Here is a 24082-nt window from a genome sequence, read left to right as displayed (position 1 = left end):
ATATCAAGAAAAAGACAAAAAATGCCAACATGCTATCTCAGTTGTTTCTTTATGAAAGCCACATTGCAAAATGCCACAGTTTTATATTTTGGCACCTTATATACCAGTCTAGTAGCCTTATGTGTAATGTCTGTCATGAAAATTATATTTGTAAGAAACGCATTTCCTATGAGAAGTGCTATTCTATTATATTTTATCAAACAAAACAGCTCTGCTGAAATTATTTTACCAAAGAAACATGAGCTTTTCTTTGTACATCAATCAAAAAAATAGATATATGATTGAGATCTGGAAATATTACATTAAAGACACCATTATTTATAAGAGGCATAAAAGTATATTGATAAAGGCATCTTGTTATGTATAAGTGCCTTCTTGGTGTCCATTCACTGCAGTTTACAAAGGTTACCGTTGCAAAGACTACATTCCGCTGTGTCTGCCACTCCGCCGTCGCCACCTGACACTTGTAAACAATGGCGGTGACAGTACGGTCAGCTGTTGGGGTCCTTCTTCCCATATTTTTGATAGGTATTTTCGCCAGACTGCCTCTGGTTACCTGTGAAAATAACCAGCTTGAAGTCATGCAGGAACAAGAATTGAGACAGTTTATTGCAGACGAGGACTACGTGGTGGTTCTGTTCAGTAAGTATTCCAAACCCGGCTGGTGTGTAACGAAACATATGACTCCCTGATAGAATGGTAGTAACCTTGGGTCGTGGCGTGCATTGTAGCATAAGCTTCTCAGTGATGTAAGGAACTTGGTCATTACATATATGGAGAGTATTGTTTTAGGAGACGGCCATGACGCTCTAAATATTTGCGACTTTTTTTTTTTTTTTTTTTTTGTCTGATCAATCTCACTTCCGGACGAAACTCTTGGTATAATTGCAGTTTCCCCCAATAAACCGCACGTAACTATGAAGTGTCTCACGGTGTAGATCACACTGTTAGGAGCATTTCTAACCCCATATTACCTTGTCGGAAATAAATAATAAGACTGGGACGGAATTTCAAAGATTTACCTCAGTTTTTAGGTGGGATCCTGTTTCCACAATCATTCAAAGGATAGTAAGTGTGTTCATGTGTTTGTTATCAGTGCTGTGCAGACGCTATAGGTGCGTCACTTTCAGTCACATATTCTGACATTTAATGACGTTCGGTTGCCTGCTGCCAATCATGGAAGTCATCGTTTCCTCCTGCCAATCTTACGTGTGTATGTGTATCTAGGGAGGGATAAACTGCCTAGATTTTGATAGGGAGGGTTACTTACACCATGGCTACCGTGCGGGATACATATGGAGAGTGTACTTACACATACTGGGAGTTCATTGCGAAATTTTACGAACAGTCAAGTGTAGCGATCGACTTCCTACGGCAACATGGTGTACCGGACAGCACGTGCCGCCTATTCCTCTTGAGGAATTGGACACACTAGAATACTTGGACACTCATTCAGAGGCTGGACCCTCCACTTCTTCTTAAGGTATTTTATGTGCAGCTACCCTACATTTTAGCTATATGAGTGTATGAGGCACGTATTACATAATTATGGCGACTGTCAATTTCTTTGTATACTTAGGGGATTTCTTTCACTTGTAGGAAATATCCTAAATTTTTAATACTTTTTTGGAGTTACATTACCTTTGAATAGGTTAGGTTAAGTTACATAGGTTAGGTAAGGTAGGGTTAGGTTTGGTTAGATGAGGTAAAATAGTTTATGGGGGGATCTGGGGGGCGCAGCCCCCCAGCTAGGTGGTTATCATGTTACGTTAGCATAATTTCAGCGAAAATTATCCATGAATTTTTACATTTTCCAAATTTTCTTTAAAAAAACGGGAGTTTTTGTCCTTAGAATTTTTCGGATCGCCATATCTCGCCTCTTTTGGCTTCCAGCCCCTAAAACCCCCAATTCCCCACAGTCCCCCAAGCTTAATGGAGAGGTTGGGGGGTGTGGGTAGAGATTGGGGATATTGGGTAGAACTGCAAATTTAGATTTTTTTTCTGTTAGTTTTTTACCTGTTTTGAATGAATCTGATGCTTTATTTTAAATTATTTTGTTTCCAGACCTTCACATACCGTTGTATACATATAATTCGATGATATTCCGAGACAGAAAAATGCCATTAACCCTGTATCCCCAACAAACTTAGGGACATGTGGGAATATGGGGTTTTTGGGTGAGATAAGACAAACACAAGTATTTTCCAGAGTATGAATTATCAGAATCATCTAAAACATGACAAATTTTGTAAAGCATGGTAGTAAAATGTAGGTTAGGTTTTAGTTAGAGGTCAGGTTAGAATATGTAAAGCATGGTAGTAATTTGTTTTCCAACATGGCGTGAAATTATTTGTACATTGTTGTGTTATGATTGCAAAATGTTCTTTATGGCTGCATTTTAAGTGATTTTGGTCATGTATTTGCTGTATTTTGGGTAATTCTACCAATTTACTCTCTGAAAAATACTTGTTTTTATCTTACCACATCCAAAAATCCCACATTCCCACAAGTCCTGCTTGTTGGGCGAGAAATTTCATCACCTGTATTATCAAGAGGGTTGGTGACATTTTTCCTTCACTCCATACTATTGTATGCCATGTATACAATGGATTTTGTGATGGTCTGGAAGGATATGATTGAAAAATAAGATGCCAGAGTTTTACTGGACTGATCCCTTAACTTGCACTCTTTTGTTGCAAATCATTACTACTTTTCAAACTTGCAGGTAATGCTGGCGACTGCACAGGAAGGTGTGAGGAACTGGAAGATACCCTTACCTCCATCAGGGAAGATGTAGTAGAGGCACTTAATGCTTGGGTGGTACGCACTCATTCTCCAACCCTCTCCACTGAATATGGTCTCAACACAAAGGTGTGTTTTAGATTTTGTGCTCTCCAGTGAGGAAATGTTTACAAATATCTATTAAATGGATAAGTAAAGTGAAATATTTGAATATATGATTAAGTAATGTTAAAATATTTGTGTTTTTAAGACTTCTAACTATTACATTCAGTTTGCTACTGAAATATTAAAAGGAGTAGCCTGCAAATTGAAACCACTATCTGAGTTACTGATGAGTCTCTTGTCATTGATATTGTCTTACCTTGCTAAATTGTGTTGCTTCCTGTGTTAACATTATATCATTAACCAACTAATATATATATATATATATATATATATATATATATATATATATATATATATATATATATATATATATATATATATATATATATATATATATATATATATATGGAACCAATTAGTGTTCTTTACATAACTCATATGACATTTTTCATAATTACAGAAAACAGGTGACATAATATTTGTGAGGAAAGGTGTTCCACTCCTGTACAGCGGCCCTGCAGATGATGATGAGTACTTGCTGCACTACCTCATCACCAACCCAGAGTCCTCCATTCACACCCTGACTGATGTCAATTTTGAGGTGAGATATATCTTAGTTTTAGTTATTAATTCATCATCAGTCATCACTATTAATTTCACCATCACTGTCATCACCATCATCATTATCATTCTGCATAAAACACATCAAATTATCCTTCAATCTCCTGTACAATATGGCATTGTGGGCTTTCAAGAGAGCCATAGGTGGCTCAGTATTATTTCTGGGCTGCACTGAAAACTGTTTACTGTATTGACATTGAGGCTTTTCTATAAGATTACATTTATGTACCTTATTTCAAAGATTGAAATGCTGTTGTATCTACTGTGTCTCTCCTCCAAATACATAAAAACAGTGGAAATATCTGTTTGTAGAATCTAGAATTAGTAATAAACTGTAGCTTTTGTTTTTATCTTTTTATATTTGTTGTCAATTACATATATATGGAGTATGTTTCAAGTGTATGGGGGTTCCACTCATACAGCTTTTTTGAAACTCGCATGTTAAGTGTTCATTATTTTGCAGCACCTGACTCAGGCTGCAACTGGAGCCACAACGGGAGACTGGCTGGTTATGTTTGTTCGGGCAGACTGTGATTCATGTGTCCAGCTGCAATCTACAGTTGAAGCTGTCGCTGCTGTGCTGAAGAACAAGAAAAATGTGGCAGTAGTTGACCGTGATGACCAAGGAGGCCAAACCACACGCAGGTTTGGAGTGAAGACATTCCCCTCATTCATACTGTGAGTAAAATTATCTTCTTTCTGTATTCTCTCTCTCTCTCTCTCTCTCTCTCTCTCTCTCTCTCTCTCTCTCTCTCTCTCTCTCTCTCTCTCTCTCTCTCTCTCTCTCTCTCTCTCTCTCTCTCTCTCTCTCTCTCTCTCTCTCTCTCTCTCTCTCTCTCTCTCTCTCTCTCTCTCTCTCTCTCTCTCTCTCTCTCTCTCTCTCTCTCTCTCTCTCTCTCTCTCTCTCTCTCTCTCTCTCTCTCTCTCTCTCTCTCTCTCTCTCTCTCTCTCTCTCTCTCTCTCTCTCTCTCTCTCTCTCTCTCTCTCTCTCTCTCTCTCTCTTCTCTTCTCTCTCTCTCTCTCTCTCTCTCTCTCTCTCTCTCTCTCTCTCTCTCTCTCTCCTTTTCTCTCCTCTCTCTCTCTCTGCTTAGGATGAGTATATTTTTATTCAAATAAATCCAATTTATTTTCATCATTCTCTGGATCCTTGTCTCTCAACAGGTTCCGGCAAGGTCGCCTGTACCGCTACATGCTGCCAGCAGTGGATGCTACCACTCTGATACACTTTGCCTCCGATGGCTTCAGAAATGCTCGGGCAGAGAGTATTCCTCATCCCAAGACACCTTTGTGAGTAGTCCACCTGCCACTAAATTAGACTCAGTATTTAGTTTTTATGTATGGAAGAGTATATTGTACAATAATCTATTCCATGTGCATAATTGTAACCTGCAAAGTGCATGATATGGATATACTAGAACATGGACCTAGTTTGAATTGGTTTTCAATAGAGAAGAGCCCACCTGCAGGTTTTTATTAGTTATGATATTGTCACACCTTCCCCAAACTCACACTCTTTGTTGAAATAAGAATATAAGAAAATAAGGGAAGCTGCAAGAAGCCTTCAAGCCTACATTTTTTCATTTATCATCTCCATCCACAAATTTGTCTACAAATCTTTTAAAGCTTCCTAATGACTGAGCACTAACAACTGATTGCTGAGTTCATTCCATTCATATATCACTCTATTTGAGAACCAATTCTTTTTTATCTATTTCTTAAACATAAATGGTTACTGATCCTAAGAATTTTGCTTATATATCCCCAGTTATAATCCACATAACACTTTAGGATTTCTTTCAGATCCTCTTAACCTACATCTCTCTAGGCCTAAGGAATGTAAATTCATCAGTTTCAATTTCATTTTGTAAGGAATAACATTTTTCTCCTATATCCTTTTAGTCATTCTTCTTTGCACTGATTTTAATAAACCTTTGCCTTTCATGTGACATCAGATCAGAACTGTGCAGCATAATCTAGGTGAAGTCTGACCAGCACCAAATATAATAGGATTATTTCTTATATCTCTATCTATCAAATTTTATTATCTCAAGATAGCTATATTCATTACTTTTTTTCTTTTTTTTCCCAGTGATGATTTTACTGAATGGTGTGCTGACTGGCTGCGAGAAAACCCAGAGAAAGCCTATCTGGGAGTGGGGATCCTGGCCGTGTTGGTTGCAGGAGCAGTGTTCTGCTGCGTGCGGTCTTCAAGACAAGCTGCTGCCGCAGCAAACAAAAAGGCAAACAAGAAGAAAAAGTAATTGAGAGAAGTATGTATTTGACAAGCCAGGGATTAGTAGCACTAAGATGTTATTTATTGTGATATGAAGTGAATGATGTTACTGGATGTCCACGGTGTCAATCTATGAGTACATGGCAGATTGTTGTATGGAAAGGAGCCCTTTGTACTTTTTTACAAGTAGATCAGCTGTGATCGTCAGATTTTAGACAAATGTGGAAGTCACTGTAATGCACATTTTGATACATAAACATTTCATTTGTGATGAGTTCATATATAGTTTTTGTGTGTGTCATATACATATGGAGAAAGGAAGCCACATATTGATATTCTGATGCATGTATTCATTTTTTACCCCTTACCATTTCAAAGCATTTAATTTCAATGAAGCCTTAATGTAAAGAGAATGCATCTTATAATATAACATGCTGTACAAATAGTGTTGGCCTTCATGTTGTCTTTTCATTTATATGCTTGAGAATGAATGATACTTTTATCCAGTTCACAATATTAACTGACAGGTTTTCTCACCAAATTAGTCTTTTATTCAGCATCAACCACAGCTAAATAACAGTCAGTAGTTTTCATTGTGTAATCACCTGACAAATGCATAAACAGTGCTGGTCTCTGGCAACAAAACTCTGTATTAATTCTTGTCTGATATTGAGAAAATAACCAAATTAACTAATGGAGTAAATATCCTGCACTAGTAATGTATATAAAGTCTGCATTTATTATTGCTTATAACTCAATATATTAAATGGAATGGATATAATTATAGAAAAGAAAAGGTTGGCCTCCTTTCCAGAAATGAATAGATTAAAGACACGGCTGGGCACAATAACAAAAAAATTTACCTTGAGAACTGATTAGTTAATAACAAAAACCTTATTGGTGATAGCCAATAGTCAATAACTGGCAATAAATTTGTTGCCTAAAAATCAATAACTGTTAAATCTCATTATTATTTATTTGCCTCTTATCAATGTGTGCTCAGACAGGTTTGCCCATCAGTCATGCAGTCTCTCTCTCTCTCTCTCTCTCTCTCTCTCTCTCTCTCTCTCTCTCTCTCTCTCTCTTAAAGATCAATTTTCATACAGTAAAATACTTGTATTGATGTGTTTTTTTGGGGGGAATTTTCACTTTCCTTTCAGGTGGAGGAAATTATTAAAAGTTCTATTTTTTGTAAGGAATATATGCATTTCCCTATCCATGATCTATATAACTCCTTTGGGACAAATTATAGTACTAAGATATCATGCAGTTGAGGAAAATGGCAACTGCACTATCACCAAAATAAAGACATTGCCTGACAGCCTTTACCATCACTACCACCACTCAAAATGGAAACTTTGAAAAAAAAAAATGAGAGAAATCTTAAATTGAAGTGAAATTTATTATTATATATCCATTATAACATATTCAGTAAATATATATAATTTCAGTAACTTACAATAATTTTATTAATTGTTGAGTTACAAAATGGAGAAGCAACTATGAAATTACCTATCCTAAGTGAGTGAAGTATTGGTAGTAAGTGATACCATTGGAGCTGCTTACAAAGGGACTACAGAAGCCATCAGACTTACACATGGTAAAAGACTTATTATTAGCAATTATCCCCATCCATTAATTTAATATTTTCTAAAGTTCTGATTAATATAAACTGACAATCAACCTCTGCAAAACTGGTGACACTATTTTCAACTTAAGGGGTAGAGAGGGCACTTCCTATCCTCTCCTATATATTTTTACCTTAATAGTGAGATGAGACATGATTTTTGTTAACATTATGCTCTCTCAAGAAAGATATCATCCTCGGGATTCACAATTCAGCGTTTGTAGAAATAGTTTAGTCACCCATTCCATCCCGTGACTAGCAGCGCTCAGTGTTGGGGCTCTTAGTTTCGTACAATAAACTACTAAGCGTTTCAGAGTTTGAGGGCACGTTTTTCTAGAATAACGCATATCATTATGAAATTTAGCCAGTGTATTTGACACCCTCTCCTAATATCCCAATATATCATGAATCGTAAACAGTATATAATAATGGCACTTATCCCTATAAAAATAGGAGAAAGTCACTTATCCCTCACGAAGAAACGGACAAGTGGTGAGAAATGGTGACGTAGAGAGAGAGAGAGAGAGAGAGAGAGAGAGAGAGTGGTAGGGGAATACTTTGACGGGGTGGGGAGGGGAGGAAGGGAGAGAAATATGGGGAGGGGGATGGAAGAGAGGGAGGGTAGGAGCAGGAGGTGGGTGGAGCTTATTACTACGTCACAGATAGTACTACGTCACCATTTCTCACCACTTGTCCGTTTCTTCGTGAGGGATAAGTGACTTTCTCCTGTTTTTTTTTAGGGAGAAGTGCCATTATTATATACTGTTGACGATTCTTGACACATTGGGATATTCGGGGAGGGTGTCAAGTACACTGTGGCAAAATGTCATAATGATATGCATGTTCCTTACAAAGTTATTCTAGAAAAACGTGCCTTCAAACTCTCTGAAACGCTTTTAGTAGATGGTTTTGGCCAGTGTTGGTGTGCATGCTAGAAGAATTAAATCATTAGCTTTAGAATCATATCTTATCAAATATTTATAAATCACAATGTACTTTTATCAATTGCACATAACTAACAGTAGCCACAACAAGACTTCTAGCCTCGGGCACCACAAGATTAAGATCGCGTGTTTACGTTCGCAGTAGGAAGAGTGTTACAGTAGGAAAAGTGTTCAGTGCAGTTTGGAATGATTGTGTAAATGGATTGAGAGAGTTGGAGTGTTATGTGAAGAGCAGAATGGGTTCCGTGTGGACAGGAGAGCTGAAGACAATATGTTTATAGTGAATGAATTGATTGAGAGAAAGAAGAAAGATGGTAGCAAATTATACTTAGGTTTTCTAGACATAAAGCATATGATAGGGTGAACAGAGAAATGCTAGGTAGAGTGCTAGAAAAGATTGGGCTAAGTGCAAAGATAGTTAACATAGTGCGAAGTATGTATGTGGATACAAGAGCTAAGTATAAACTAGGATATGTAGAGACAGACTGGGTGAAGAGTGAAAGAGGAGTTAGGCAGGGTTGCATATTATCACCAACCCTCTTTAGCTTATATACAGAGGAACTGGCTGCTAGATTGAGGAGAATGAATGCAGGTGTAAAGGTGGATAATGATAAGATATGTGTGCTCTTGTATGCAGATGATGATGATGTTATGAGTGAGTCGGCAGAAGAGCTTCAGTTTGTTTGATGTTGTAGATGGGTATGGAAGAGACTTTGGAGTGAGGTTTAGCAGTGAAAAGAGCAAGGTAATGGTTGTGAATGGGTCAGAGGATGAGAGGAACTCAGTGTGGAGACTAAGTAAGAACGAGATGCAACAGACAGATGAATACAAGTACCTGGGGATGTGGATGAGTCCGGTTGGCTGCGTGAAGACAAAGAATGAGAAGATAAGCATGGTGAGTCAGTGGGTAGGTCGGCTAGGAAGTACAGCAAGGATGAGAGCGAGTAAATATGACGTGCTGCGAGAAGTTTGGAAGAGCATGGCTGTTCCGAGCATCATGTATGGTATGGATGTGACTGCATGGAATGAGGGTGAACTAGAAAAGTTAGAAATAGGGCAGAATAGAGTTGCAAGAATGGCACTTAATGCACGTAGATATGCAGCAGTAGAGGCTCTTAGGGGAGACATGGGTTGGAGCACTTTTAGAGAAAGGTATGTAAAAGCGACCCTATGGTATAAGGCTAGGTTAGAGCGAATGAATGATGCTAGAATAGTGAGAAAAGTGTTTCTGTGGAATGTCAGGAGTAGCAAGTGGGGGAAAAAGTGTGTCAGGATGGTGGTGAAGAGTGGTCTAATAGCTAGTTGGGCTTTTCAGCAGGTAGAAGGAAGGCACTTAGAGAATGACTGGAGTATGATTGTTAGAAATGGAGAGGGTAGAGAATGGGGGTATAAGGAAGTGGAGGAGTGAGATAGACAGAGTAGTGAAAGGTGTGGGACTGAGTGACTGGAGGAATAGGATTGAGCAAAAGAGTACCTTGGTATGGTATAGAGAGAAAGAGGCCCCAATGTATGAAAAGTGGTATGATGGAAGCCTGGGTGGGGATCTTCTCTTCCGAGCTAGGGCACAGTGCATGGATGTGAATGCAAGGAATTATAGATGGTCTGAGTCCCGCAGCAAAGTGTGCCAGATGTGTGACATGGGAGAGGATGAGACGGTGGAGCATGTGGTGCTGGAGTGTGTGAAGTATGCCAGAGACAGGTATGAGATGATGCAAGTGGTGCTGAGGGAGCTGGGGCATGACAGAGTGGAGATGACAGGAAGGGAATGGATGGTGGTGCTGCTGGGACTCTGTGGGGAGACGAATGGAAGGATGATTGAGGCTGTGAAAGAGTTCCTGGAGAGAATGTGGCGTGCTAGATGCAGGAACTAGTGGTGTGAAAGATGATGATTGTCCTCTTTGTTGTTTGTGTTTTTTCGTGTTTTCCTTACTGGCGCTACTGATACAAAGGCCTGACGCAGAAGAAATTCTTGCGTCACCTGTAACATCAAGATCAAGATCAGGGAGGCTGGTGGCTGTCAGCAGGGGAGGACGAAGCAATCCATACATTTCGCCTGATAGTATGAAAAAAAATAAAGAATAAGATTAAGTGATCGACTGTAGATAGACAACGAAAGGGAGATATTTTGGATGTAGTGAGTGCACGGCGAGGCAAAAGCTATACTGGTGACAAGCAGATCCTGGCACTGACCTACCGTAAGAGTCTTCACCACTTCTCAGCTGACTGCTCTACCACCACCACCTCGGCCTTATCACACCACCCAGCCATAGGAAGAATCGTGGGGCAGTGACAGAGTGAATAGTGAACAGCTGGTGGCAGAATACCGTGATACATTCAGAATTCTTCAATTTTTTGTGGTAAATATCCAAATAAGTATGAACACTGGCGGCTCTTTTGAATAATCTACCATCACTCTCTGTCTTAAGTCACTCTGTTGTCATTTTATTCAAAGTACTTGGCATGAACAGCTCTTGTCAATGAGACACTACACGAAAGTAGGAATGAGTTAGGTGCTAATTCTGAACAAATACCAACCTTCCATCACTTTTCATCGTTGGAGTGGTTTTCATTCCACTGTTGTTATTGTTTGCTGGTTTACTTCAGGTTAATCTGTAAATTTTCAGTTGATAAAGCTGTTATGTACATGAAATAGACAAAATTATTATTATTATTATTATTATTATTATTGTTATTATTAATAGTATGTAGTAGTATTGTTATTGTTATGTTGTGAGCCTTCCCAAGGGTGTCAAGAGGCCATTGGTTGAGCTATACCAGCGTAATAAATCCACACAACTGGGTGACACTGGACTTGGTGTGTGTGTAATTCACTGTTTGATCTGCTGCAGTCTCTGATGAGACAGCCAGACGTTACCCTACGGAACGAGCTCTGAGCTCATTATTTCCGATCTTCGGATAGGCCTGAGACCAGGCACACACCACACACTGGGACAACAAGGTCACAACTCCTCAATTTACGTCCCGTACCTACTCACTGCTAGGTGAACAGGGGCTACACGTGAAAGGAGACACACCCAAATATCTCCACCTGGCCAGGGAATCGAACCCCGGTCCTCTGGCTTATGAAGCCAGCGCTCTAACCACTGAGCTACCGGGCCGTGTGTGTGTGTGTGTGTGTGTGTGTGTGTGTGTGTGTGTGTGTGTGTGTGACAGGTCACACACACACACACACACACACACACACACACACACACACACACACACACACACACACACACACACAGACTTGAACCCACACCCAAGATCCTAACTGCATGCTTGTAACATTATTATCATTACTATTATTATGAATGACTTGTTTCTCTAAAATGAGAGGAGACAACCTCATACCACTCAAGTTTTACACATTTTGAAAATATGTATGATATCTTAAAATCTTATTATGTGTGAGATGTATTACTTGTGATTACAATGTACATGTAACAATTGTAAACTCTTTATCATAATTCTCAACACACACCCACACAAACATTTCTTAATATCTTTACAGTGACCATGAATGGAGTAAGCTGCCAACCCCTCCTGGATCGCTTGACTTTTGCACTAGTGAAGACTGGAGTCATCAGTGATCTCTCTAAAAAGAAAACAGAGTTGGAAAAAATCAAGTTTTGTTTAGGAGTCGAAGTAACATATTCAGATGTCAAAATAAATGTTCGGTGAGTGTGAAAAAAAAGGTAAATTATGGCATGAACAGCTCTTGTCAATGAGACAAGGTTTTATGTTGTATCATTTGTTAATACTGACATATTTAAAGCACATACTGTAACCATAGCTGGTTACAGTAATGAAAAACAAATGTATCCTCCTCTTCTCAATCATTTACCTGTCTATTGCAGTCATCCCAGCAAATCTCTTTATCTCTGTATCTAATTTTCTGCTTTCTTTTATCATTCCTTTGTACAGTCACAGATATACAAATTTAAGTCAAATTTGTGCAAAGTAAATTCAAATGATTATTTCTAATTTTCTGCTTTCTTTTATCATTCCTTTGTACACACGTACAGTCACAGATATACAAATTTAAGTCAAATTTGTACAAAGTAAATGCAAATGATTATTTCCAGAGGAGAGATTCAAAACCTGCTGGATGTACTCTATGAAAAGTCTGAAGACCATTCTAAATCTGAAGCCCTGGCATTGAAGGCAAAGAACCAAGGCTCTAAGGTAGGAAAAGTGTGTGTGTGTGTCTGTATGGATAGATAAGTAAAGTTATAGTTTCTGCAATAGTTTTCTCTTGAATTTGGTTTGATTTTAATTAATAAATCATTTACCATACATATTTTTAAATAGAAGCTTAGGAGGCAATTACCATAATTTAGTGGTATTTCATTAAGTGAGAAAACATTCCTTCTCAATAATGGAGTTTCCTTTTTTTCCTTGTTTTTTAGGCATATTTGAAGAAAAAGGATAGAGAAGCACTGAATTGCTTTTCTGAAAGCATATGTTTAGCACCAACAGAGTCTTCAGTTCTACCACTGGCATTGGCTAATCGATCAGCTGTGCTCTACCAGATGCGCAGATACAAGGTACTGTATTATAGGGCTCTAAATCTGTAATAGTTGTACATATTTTCATTACCTTTTCATTTCTTTCTTTCTACACCATATACATTTTTTAGAAAAACATTAACCCAGGTCCTTTATATTTTATTTTTTTTTTTTTTTTTTCACAGGAGTCTCACTTGCTTATGTGGCTTTTGGTTTGATTTTTATGCCTGATTCAATCCCTTTTTTCCCTCCTCAGTACCTCCTCTTTTCTTGCCTTTCATATACATAAATATACTGAAACTACTACTACTACTACTACTACTACTACTACTACTACTACTACTACTACTACTACTACTACTACTACTACTACTACTACTACTACTACTACTACTACTACTACTACTACTACTACTACTACTACTACTACTACTACTACTACTACTACTACATACTACATACTACTACTACCACCACCACCACCACCACCACCTCTGCTACATGGCAGCATTAAATATGTTAATAAATTTCTCTCTCTCTCTCTCTCTCTCTCTCTCTCTCTCTCTCTCTCTCTCTCTCTCTCTCTCTCTCTCTCTCTCCTTTACTAAATGTGCAAATAGAGGCTCTCATAACTTTTCTGATCTTACATGTTTTCATAGTCAAAGAGCATCTGCAAAATTATTTTTTTTCTTTGCCAACAGGAAGCTTTGCAAGATATGGAGTGGGCAGAGAGTGCATGTTATCCTGCAGCCCTCAGGCACAAGTTGTTAGTTCGTCGATGTCGATGTTACCTTTCATTGGATAACATAAAGAAAGCAAAGGAAGTCTTAGAAGTGTGCAATAATCATGTTCACTTAGTTCCCCTCGAGGCCAAAGGTAGGAGACAAAAGTGATCACAACAACATGACTGCAATGGCTGTTGTTGCTTTTATCATATGCTCCAGCAATAGTTACTCTCCTGTAGCATTTTTTGAATATGTAGACTGTATTACAAGTAAATATCAATTGTACTGTAGAATTTATTCTGTCACATTAACATTATTGTAGCTGAAATAAAAAACACCAGCACCAGTTTATTTATTTATTTCTAATCATTTACTGTTTTTCATAAGCATTAATGTAGCTGTATTCATTCAATTATAGATAAATATGAGACAGAGGTTGCAGATCTAAAACAAAAGATTGAGAACCACGTCCCCACCAATAGTACGATCACCCCCCAAGAAGATCTGCAACAACCCTCTCTGTATGTTGGAGAAAATAAGACTGTCAAGTACATCACCAATGCATTTGAGATGAGGTAAGCACAAAGTGGAATCTAACTTGCTTCCTTTCCAAGTCACAGAACAATCATAAATATTACTTAGGCACTTGGGTTGCACACTTTTATTGGTATTTGTTTGTTTTTGTAATTCATTGAAAGGAAGTTGGCCAGGGATGAAACTATATTTGATAAGCTCTATAATTTGCAGTTCCTTTAGTTTCCTTCTATTTTATGCCAGCTTACCTTCATTCATGCAGCTTAAAAATGCAGAGACATTCTTACAGTTTATTTGTTTCCAAAATTTTAAAACATAAAGTAAACCAAGTGTGTAAGCTGTAAATTTAGTACATTTTCTTGTTTTTTGCCTCCTCAGGGAAAATGACAAATTTGGCCGTCACATTGTTGCGGTAGAAGAAGTCAGTAAAGGGTGTGAAGTGTTTGTTGAGAAACCTTATGCTGCAATCCTACTTCCTGAACATCACAAGACCCATTGCCACACCTGCTTCTCCAGACTCTTGACTTCATTTCCGTAAGTAGTCTCAGACGATTGCCGATAAAGAATGTATGTTTGGAGACAGAATCAGTATCCATGAAGAACACTTTGGTTAACTCTTTGCTTGCTGACAGATGTACTGGTTGTCGTGATGCAATATTCTGCAATGAAGAGTGCAGAAGGGCTAGTAGGCCATGGCATCAGTACGAGTGTGGAATCCTACATATCCTCTCCTCAGTTGGCATTGCTCATCTTGCCCTCAGAATCCTTCTTATCACAGGATGGAAACTCAACTGTTATATCAGGTTGTGCTGCTTTGTTCTTAAAGTGATGTAAGAAAATTGTAAAAAAAATTTTATTGTGGAAGCACTAGATCATTCAGAGAAAAATAATCATTGTGGTATAAAGAAAGCAATAAATGCAAAGAACAAGATTATTTTGAAACACCTAAAGCATTAATAGCTATTCGTTAAAAATACTTATATTCTGTGATAGTAATTTGGCTACAAGATTTCCCCAGATTGATATTTGGTGTTAATGCATTGATAAATATTTGTGATTTTATGTTATTATTACATCACATCTCAAATTTGATATGTTGATTAACAGAGAAGAGGTGGTTGAGGGCAAAGTAGCAGGATTTGGAGAGAAGGGGGTGTACAATGGCCCAGACCTCATTGATAAGTATCGGGCCGTCTTCCATTTACTGCCACACTTCAACTCTTGTCTCCTTGAAGATCAACTTCAGTATTGTCTGGTTTGTTTTGCATCTTTCATATGTGAATGAAAATAAGTGTGAGGACATTTTTTTTTTTTTTTTTTTTTTTTTTACATTACAAGGGCACTGGCCAAGGGAAAACAAAGTGTTGGAAAAAAAAAAATCCCGCTGGTTGCCAGGCCCTGTTAAGAGGAAAGTAGAAAGAGAAAAAACAAAAAAATCTAAAAGGAGGGTCCAGTTAACGTAAGAGGTGTCTTGACACTCCTCTTTTGAAAGAGTTTAAGTCATAGGCAGGTGGAAATACAGACACAGGTAGAGAGTTCCAGAGTTTACCAGTGTAGGGAATGAAGGAGTGAAGATACTGGTTAACTCTTGCATTAGGAAGATGGACAGAATAGGGATGAGAAGAAGTAGAGAGTCTTGTGCAGCGAGGCCGCAGGAGGGGGAAGGCATGCAGTTAGCAAGTTCAGAAGAGCAGACAGCATGAAAACAGCGGTAGAAGACAGATAAAGATGCAACATTGCGGCGGTGACTTAAAGAATCAAGACAGTCAGTTAGAGGAGAAGAGTTGATAAGACGAAAAGCTTTAGATTCCACCTTGTTTAGTAAAGCTGTGTGTGGATCCCCCAGACATGAGAGCCATACTCCATACACGGGCGGATAAGGCCCTTGTACAGAGCAAGCAGCTGGGAGGGAGAGAAAATGGACGAAGACGCCATAGGACACCTAACTTCTTGGAAGCTGATTTAGCAAGAGTAGAGATGTGAAATTTCCAGTTTAGATTTTTAGTGAAGGATAGACCGAGTGTGTTTAATGTAGAGGAGAGGGAAGTTGAGTGTTATTGAAGAAGAGAGGATAGTTGTCTGGAAGGTTATGTCGAGTAGATAGTTGTAGAAATTGAGTTTTTGAGGCATTGAACAAAACCAGGTTTTCTCTGCCCCAATCAGAAACAAGTGAAAGATCAGAAGTTAGGCGTCCTATAGCATCTCGCCTTGAGTCATTTAATTGTTGTTGGGTTGGGCGTCTGTTGAACGCTGTTGAATAATGCAAGGTGGTATCATCAGCATAGGAGTGGATAGGGCATTGAGTCAGATTTAGGAGATCATTGATGAATAATAGAAAGAGAGTGGGTGATAGGACAGAACCCTGTGGAACACCACTGTTGATAGTTTTAGGGAAGAACAGTGACCGTCTACTACAGCAGCAATAGAACGATCGGAAAGGAAACTGGAGATGAAGGTACAGAGAGAAGGATAGAATCCGTAGGAGGGTAGTTTAGAAATTAAAGATTTGTGCCAGACTCTATCGAAGGCTTTCGATATGTCAAGGCCGACAGCAAAGGTTTCACCGAAGTCCCTAAAAGAGGATGACCAAGATTCAGTTAGGAAAGTAAGAAGATCACCAGTAGATCTGCCTTTACGGAAACCATACTGGCAATCAGAGAGAAGGTTGTGAGCTGATAGATGCCTCATTATCTTCCTATTAAGGATAGACTCAAAGGCTTTAGAAAGGCAGGAAATCAAAGCTATAGGGCGGTAGTTAGAAGGATTGGAGTGGTCACCTTTTTTAGGGACAGGTTGAATGTGAGCAAACTTCCAGCAAGAAGGATAAATAGAAGTAGAGAGACACAGATGAAAGAGTTTGACCAGGCAGTGAGCGAGTTCGGAAGCACAGTTTTTGAGAACAACAGGAGGGACTCCATCCGGACCGTAAGCCTTCCGAGAATCAAGGCCAGAGAGGGCCAGGAAAACGTCTTTATAAAGAATTTTAATTTTAGGGATGAAGTAGTCAGAGGGTGGAGGAGTAGGAGGAATATGCCCAGAATCATCCAAAGTTGAGTTGGTAGCAAAGGTTTGAGCGAAGAGTTCAGCTTTAGAAAAGAAGAGACAGCTGTAGAGCCATCTGGATGAAGTAAAGGAGGGAAAGACGAAGAAGTAAAGTTGTTAGAGATATTATTGGCTAGATGCCAGAAATCTCGAGAGGAGTTAGAATTGGAAAGACTTTGACATTTTCTATTGATGAAAGAGTTTTTAGTAAGTTGGAGAATAGATTTGGCATGATTACGGGCAGAAATATATAGGGCATGAGTTTCAGCAGTTGGATGGCTACGGAACCGTTTGTGAGCCGCCTCTCTATCATTGACAGCACGAGAACAAGCAGAGTTAAACCAAGGCTTTTAGCTTTAGGGTTAGAGAAAGTATGAGGAATGTATAGCTCCATGCCAGAGATAATCACCTCTGTTATGCGCTCGGCACAAAGAGAAGGATCTCTGACATGAAAACAATAATCATCCCAAGGAAATCAGAATAGTACTGCCTTAGTTCCTCCCACTTAGCAGAGTTAAAATGCCAGAAGCACCTCCGCTTAGGCGGGTCCTGAGGCTGCACTGGAGTGATAGAACAGGTAACGGAAATTAGATTGTGGTCGGAGGAGCCCAACGGAGAGGAAAGTTTAACAGAGTAAGCAGAAGGGTTGGAGGTTAGGAAAAGATCAAGAATGTTGGGCGTGTCTCCAAGGCGGTCAGGAATACGGGTAGGGAACTGCACTAGCTGCTCTAGGTCATGAAGGATAGCAAAGTTGAAGGTTTGTTCACCAGGTTGGTCAGTGAAAGAAGATGAAAGCCAAAGCTGGTGGTGAACATTGAAATCCCTAAAATGGAGATCTCAGCAAAAGGAAAGTGAGATAAGATGTGCTCCACCTTGGAAGTCAAATAGTCAAAGAATTTTACATAGTCAGAGGAATTAGGTGAGAGGTATACAGCACAGATGAATTTAGTTAGAGAGTGACATTGAAGTCTTAGCCAGATGGTAGAAAATTCTGAAGATTCAAGATTGTGGGCACGAGAGCAAGTGGTGTCGTTACGCACGTATGCGCAACATCCAGCTTTGGATTGAAAATGAGGATAGAGCAAGTAGGAGGGAACAGAAAAGGGCTGCTGTCAGTAGTCACAGACAACTGTGTTTCGGTTAGGAAGAGAAGATGAGGTTTAGTAGAGGAGAGGTGGTGTTCCACAGATTGAAAATTAGAACGAAGGCCACGAATGTTGCAGAAATTGATAGTGAAAGTATTAGATGAAGTGTCAAGACATCCAAGGTCGACAGCAGAGGGGCAGTCCGACCTGGGGACATTTATGGTCCCCTCCCCAGAGGGGGACTCCGAGGCAGGGCGTGGTGAAGCCATTATTAAATTTTGATTTGAAGAGAGTGTAAAAGTGTAAGGTGTTGTAGTGTAGTGTAGGAAGTAGTAGAAGTTGTCTTTAGAGGGCAGGCTGCAGCTGCTCAATTGTATAAATGAGACCACAAAGGGAACCGGGAAGAGAGGACATTAACATACAGTTAATGATAGAAATTTTTACATTAGATTATGCTATAATGAATAGATGTCATGACCTACAAATTTGGCTCTCACAAATACTTTTCTTCAATAAAAATTATGCTTTAGCAAACAAATATTCATTGCTGCAATACATGTAGATTGAAGAATATCAGTAGTGAGGCCATTGGTACCATCAAATGTCATTCACTGTCTTAAACTGGGAAAGTTACTTACCTTAGAAATTAGTAGAAATAAATGATAAGGTGAAGGAAATATTCTAAATTAAATATATTTTTTCCAGTACAGTTTAGCTGTAGATAAAGTAGTTATATTCAGTATTCAACATATATTTTGCTACTTTTCAGGCAGCCATCCTTCTGGCAACTGCAATTTCTGATAAGACAAATTTCATAAAAGAGAACATGGATGAGAATGGTGAAAAAACAGATCTTGACGTGCCCCATCTGGCCTCCGCAGTAATGCGACACATCGCTCAGCTGGTGTCCAATGCTCATGCAATCACTCAGCTCATGCCATCAGACAGTTGTGAGCCTCCTTTGATCATAACTTTGTGCCACTTATATTTCAAGATTATAGTTTAGAGCAGGTTCTCAACCAGGGGTTCATGAACCCCCAGCAGTTCACACTAAGATTTCCATGGGTACTTAGATGGCTGATCTGATAATATCCTTTGTGGTATACCGTTGCATATTGAGTTTGTGTTAGTCACTAAATTAATATTCTGTTCAATGTCAGATTAACAAGAAAAAGTTGAGAACCACTGGTTTAGAATCTCTCTCTCTCTCTCTCTCTCTCTCTCTCTCTCTCTCTCTCTCTCTCTCTCTCTCTCTCTCTCTCTCTCTCTCTCTCTTAATTTTTCTTGTTACTTTCATCAATGAAGAGAATCTCACCTAAGTTATTTTATGGTGTTCACATATTTTCACTGAAAAATGTACTGTTTAATTCAATTTTGTAAATTTGCAGATGGGCACAGCAGAGTGGAGCAGATTAAACAGATAAGGGTGGCATCTGCTATATACCCAACAGCCAGCATGATGAACCACTCCTGCAAGCCAAACATAATCAACAGGTATTCATTTAGTCTAAGGTTTTTGTTTTCATAATTAGTAATAGTAATGAATACAGCATTGCACTGTGTTTGGCTTCTTCTAATTGGGATCCTGAAACATTAATTAAGCTGAATATGAGAAATCATGCTAAGTTTTGATGACTTGAGTGTTTCTTTCATGCCATTGTACTGTTGCAGACAGCATCCTATTTGGTGAAGCAGCCTTACTACCTTTTTTAGCTAAAGCAATATGACAACTCAAGGATTTCAGTAGGTTAATATCATTGGTCAGCAATTGTGATGTGTAAATTAAGCCACACTTCGTTTCTTAAATCCACTCCATGTCCACCTCTCCATCCCAACTCCCTCTTTGTTTCTACTTTTCTCATAACTCCTCTGTATCTCCTCATTCTAAGTCCCCTCCCACCTCTCTCTCTCTCTCTCTCTCTCTCTCTCTCTCTCTCTCTCTCTCTCTCTCTCTCTCTCTCTCTCTCTCTCTCTCTCTCTCTCTCTCTCTCTCTCTCTGACCTTGAGTACAATTTTTAGGATAACACACACACACATACACACCATCCCGTGATACATGTCTAAGGTCAATAGAGTCAATGAATGCTGTCATGAAAAAGAAGAGGAGAGATGTCGCTTTTCTTGGAAATATAATTAAGTAGGGAGCCAACTGTACAAAAAATTATTAGTTCTACAATGTTTCCTGTGTGTGTGTGTGTGTGTCAAAACTTGGAAATTGTCTTTCAGAATTCTTATGATATACATATATGTAATGATTTTTTCCAGTTTCTACAAAGATGTTCTTGTGATTCGCACAACAGAGGACATCAAGCCGGGTGACCAAGTCAGTAATTGTTATGGTAATAAACGGCCCTTTTCTTTGTATTAACACAATAGTCATTTTATGATTATCTCTTTCTGGAATGAAGGTTTGCTTGCTTCCTCCTCCTTTTCAAGACCTATTTAAGTTTCAAACCTGGTGCACAATTGTATCTATTGAATTAATGCCCAAAGTTCGTATGGACTTTAATTTTTCTAAAAGACTGAATATTTCCAGGACCACATTATTGTCGCCAGACTCGAGAAGAACGGCAAGAGGCATTAAAGCAGCAGTATTTCTTCACTTGCAAATGTGAACCATGCACTCAACCAAAGTACATGAAAAGTGAAGTAAGTGGCAAAAAATTATTACATACATATAATTTTCAAAATATTGCAATTTCATTGAATAAAAAAATAAGTAACATACAGTAATTCAAATCTGCCTTCACAACTAAACCAAGGCAAGCTGGAGTGGATTTTACTGCGAAAACTGTGGTGGACCATCTTCATGGATGGGGAATGAGGACCCTGGTGGCTGTAATGCTGAGAATAATGAGGGAGTTCTTCTGTGTCTTCAGTGCCATAGGGTACAACGTCCATCAGCACACCTTGTATATACTTGCTCCAGAGTTAATTCTCTTCATGAATCTGGTAAGTTCCTTTGTTCATTTATGAAGCTAACTAATGACTACCTGTATTAAGATTGAATGTAGTAATGGATTGCTGTTTTTATAGTAATCAATTGTGTTTTCTACATCATTATATACATTACTCTTTCTCACCAATTTTGGGAAATTCATTCATCTTCAAAAAAATTTATATTGTAACAAATTGTATTTGCTGGGTCATATTAGTTGTATATCTGTATACTTAGCCACATTCTAGGCTAACATATGTACTGAAAATGTTCTTGATTTGAACAGGTGAAGAGGCCATTAGAAAGGGCAACTTGCCAGATGCTGTGAGTCTTCTCAGAAATGCCATTCAGATAGGATCAAAAGTATATCTGCCTGAAAACCAGTATTTTCTGCGTGTGAGGGATACATTGGCTAGAGCTCTTGCAGATTCTGGTAAGTCTGATAGCTTTATGTAAATATTTCAAATAATGGAATCATCAATTTCCCTTCTTCAGTGAAAAAAAATGGGTTAGCATCTAGGAAGATACATGGTATTAACTGAGAGATGGAATATGACATGCAGCTAATCTTTTAAGCTTTTATTTACTGGATATGAAGGATTACAGAAAGGAATTACATTTTTCTGGTATGATTTCAGCAGCTCAACTCTTGAATGTTTTTAATTATAATTTCAGGTGACTATGAAAACTGTACTCTGGAGTTACAAGAATGCCTGCAGTTTATGGAGCAACGTTATGGGCCAGAGAGCATTGAACTGGCACATGAGTTTCTCAAATACTCAGAGGTGTTGGAGTTAACAGCTGCAGTTAATGACAGGTAAGAAAGTTCTAGTACTGAGTTTCATGTGCTCTTTACATTGGATATTTTTTTTTGTAATGCTATATTGCAGTGTACTCTCTCTCTCTCTCTCTCTCTCTCTCTCTCTCTCTCTCTCTCTCTCTCTCTCTCTCTCTCTCTCTCTCTCTCTCTCTCATGCTATTTTGTTCACTTTCAGGCATCAAGATGAACTCAGGATAGTAAAAAAAAGAATTAATGACATCTTCACTCTGAACTATGGACCACAGTGGAAAATCTATCTTAGTACTAGTGCAATTAAGTAGACACATGATATCAGATCTTTTTGTATGATTTCTTACTTTCATATTTCATTGTAACTGATATGTATGATTTGACTTACATACATTTGCATAGCTTTCCTTTGGTGCAAGCAATAATTATTCACAAACTGTTTATCAACAATGATAGATTGTTTATTGAGAGTAAGGTTAATGTGATTCCTGTACCAATAGCTGCCTAGATAGGAGGCTTAAGTGGTATAACTGTAATATAGCTTAGTGAATGAAATAGGAGCAATTCTAACACAGTAAATTTAGAATTGTGCCAAAATTAAATTTAGAATTGTAATCAGAAACTACTCCTCATCTTCATCTGCTGTGACTATCAAGTACCATGGCTACATGTTTTGTGTTAGGCAGGTTTCCATCATAATCCATTTTTATTGTACAGTAAAGCTCTCTTAATTTGCTGACTGACTAATTCTGAAAACAGGGCTAAACTGAAAGCTTTTATACACAGTGGACAAAAGATTCAATAGCACTGAGCAGTCAATGAAAGTTGCATTCTTTTACCTTATTAAACTTGAGCTGATAAACAAACTTGGAAAAGAAGAAAAATATTGTCTATTATTCCTTTTAAATTCATATTTCCAAGTTCAGTATCAGATAACCAAAAATGAAGGTAGAATGTTGATGGGAAATCTACAGATAGGAAGTCACTAAACTGGAGAGCTTGCTGTAACATCATTATACTGTGAAATGAAAATATAAAGAGCTAGTGAATGTTATTTCATAGGGATAATTTATAGTTTTAGTGGAAATCATTGTCATTCATGTTCATCTCCAAATGTGACTCGTGATTCTCAAAGAACTTCTGGTCATTGTTGTTCCGCATTAGTAAGTCTCGAATAAATTCATCTGTTTTCATATATCAGAATCATATTACTATATTTTCCTTCACTTCACCTTTATGATTTTGAACTGATATTTTCAGAGATGTTAGATATTTCATAAATATCTATGTTGTATAAAGTATTGCAAACACATTTATAAGTCTTTTCTAAACACTTTTATCCATGAATTGAAATTATAATTATTGCTTGAATATTAGCCTATGGGCAGAACACTGTCATCTCAGTTGTCAAGATCAAGATCACCAAAAATCATAATTTTAGATTAGACGTTGTTAGGTTCCAGAAAAAAAATATACCCAGAATTCCAACAAATATCAAATTATTCACATGCAGAACACACCAATGAACTAACAACAAGGAACACAATTCAGTTCAATGCGAAGGATGCATCTGTTTCTTCTCCAGCAGCTGATCGATGCCAAATTGTCTTGTGTAAAGCAATAATAATTTTTCTGGGGAATTAATTCATTCAGTTTAACTGAAAATCATATAAAAGACGCACTACCACCTGGAAGACATACTAGCTAGCATACCACTAGTGATGTGTGTGTGTGTGTGTGTGTGTGTAGAACTTGTCTTCCCTACTTCGTTTTATTACAAAAATGTGAAAAGCAGACGAGAAGTTTTTGATGAAGGAAAGAAAATCATTGCTTCTGATATGTGTACGGATATTGAATCATTGGTTGTATACAGTGTTATTAACCCATATGTTCCGGCGATCGTATATGAACGATTGCATCAGTGCGTCCGTAGCGACAGCGATTGTTCCCGTAATCAAGAATTTTCGCGCCTCATGTTTGAGCTCCACGCACGGTTTCTCAAGTCAGATGGTGAGTGGAAGTACCTGGCTTCTTTTTCCACCCATAGTGTTGCCACTAACTCTGTATATTTAGGGGTAATGAAGCTATTCTCCCATTCTGAGGGCAATACTTGGCAACCCCAGCAACCTGCCATGTCGAAAGCACCCTGATAAGAGCGAAGGGACGTCTCAGTTCATAACTCAATATG

General features: G+C 38.3%; 2 protein-coding genes and 1 long non-coding RNA gene across 7 annotated transcripts; 2 read left to right on the top strand and 1 right to left on the bottom strand.

Moving 5' to 3' along the window:
* Nucleotides 1-448: 448 nt before the first annotated feature.
* Nucleotides 449-7022, top strand: LOC123503482 (protein disulfide-isomerase A4-like). The gene is made up of 6 exons (XM_045253296.1): nucleotides 449-642; nucleotides 2726-2871; nucleotides 3308-3448; nucleotides 3932-4146; nucleotides 4630-4755; nucleotides 5558-7022. Exons 1-6 carry the CDS (start codon nucleotides 474-476, stop codon nucleotides 5727-5729), a joined length of 969 nt encoding a protein of 322 aa, XP_045109231.1. The 5' UTR covers nucleotides 449-473; the 3' UTR covers nucleotides 5730-7022.
* On the bottom strand, nucleotides 6730-20103 carry LOC123503483. The gene is made up of 2 exons (XR_006674474.1): nucleotides 20067-20103; nucleotides 6730-6784 (listed from the first exon to the last, which is right to left on the bottom strand). It is a non-coding gene; the product is annotated as an uncharacterized LOC123503483 (long non-coding RNA).
* Nucleotides 8357-23206, top strand: LOC123503481 (SET and MYND domain-containing protein 4-like). Of its 5 annotated transcripts, none has more exons than XM_045253292.1 (18): nucleotides 8357-8430; nucleotides 10233-10629; nucleotides 11784-11949; nucleotides 12358-12457; nucleotides 12682-12819; nucleotides 13482-13656; nucleotides 13924-14080; nucleotides 14418-14573; nucleotides 14672-14845; nucleotides 15147-15294; nucleotides 18936-19116; nucleotides 19555-19660; nucleotides 20432-20505; nucleotides 20703-20815; nucleotides 20929-21118; nucleotides 21391-21537; nucleotides 21780-21921; nucleotides 22100-23206. In XM_045253292.1, the coding sequence occupies exons 3-18, from the start codon at nucleotides 11789-11791 to the stop codon at nucleotides 22203-22205; spliced, it is 2268 nt and encodes a 755-aa protein (XP_045109227.1). In that variant the 5' UTR covers nucleotides 8357-8430; nucleotides 10233-10629; nucleotides 11784-11788; the 3' UTR covers nucleotides 22206-23206. The 5 variants fall into 5 exon arrangements, with proteins under 5 accessions (XP_045109227.1, XP_045109226.1, XP_045109229.1 ...); XM_045253291.1 differs by lacking the exon at nucleotides 8357-8430 and adding an exon at nucleotides 9408-9424; XM_045253294.1 differs by lacking the exon at nucleotides 8357-8430 and having other exon boundaries at nucleotides 10149-10629; nucleotides 14672-14842.
* The last annotated feature ends 876 nt before the right edge of the window (nucleotides 23207-24082 follow it).

The sequence above is a fragment of the Portunus trituberculatus genome, chromosome 14, assembly GCF_017591435.1.
Source record: "Portunus trituberculatus isolate SZX2019 chromosome 14, ASM1759143v1, whole genome shotgun sequence".
Classification (NCBI taxonomy): Eukaryota; Metazoa; Arthropoda; class Malacostraca; order Decapoda; family Portunidae; genus Portunus; species Portunus trituberculatus.
Note: the sequence above shows the minus strand (reverse complement) of the source record. Positions and strands in the feature narration are given on the sequence as shown.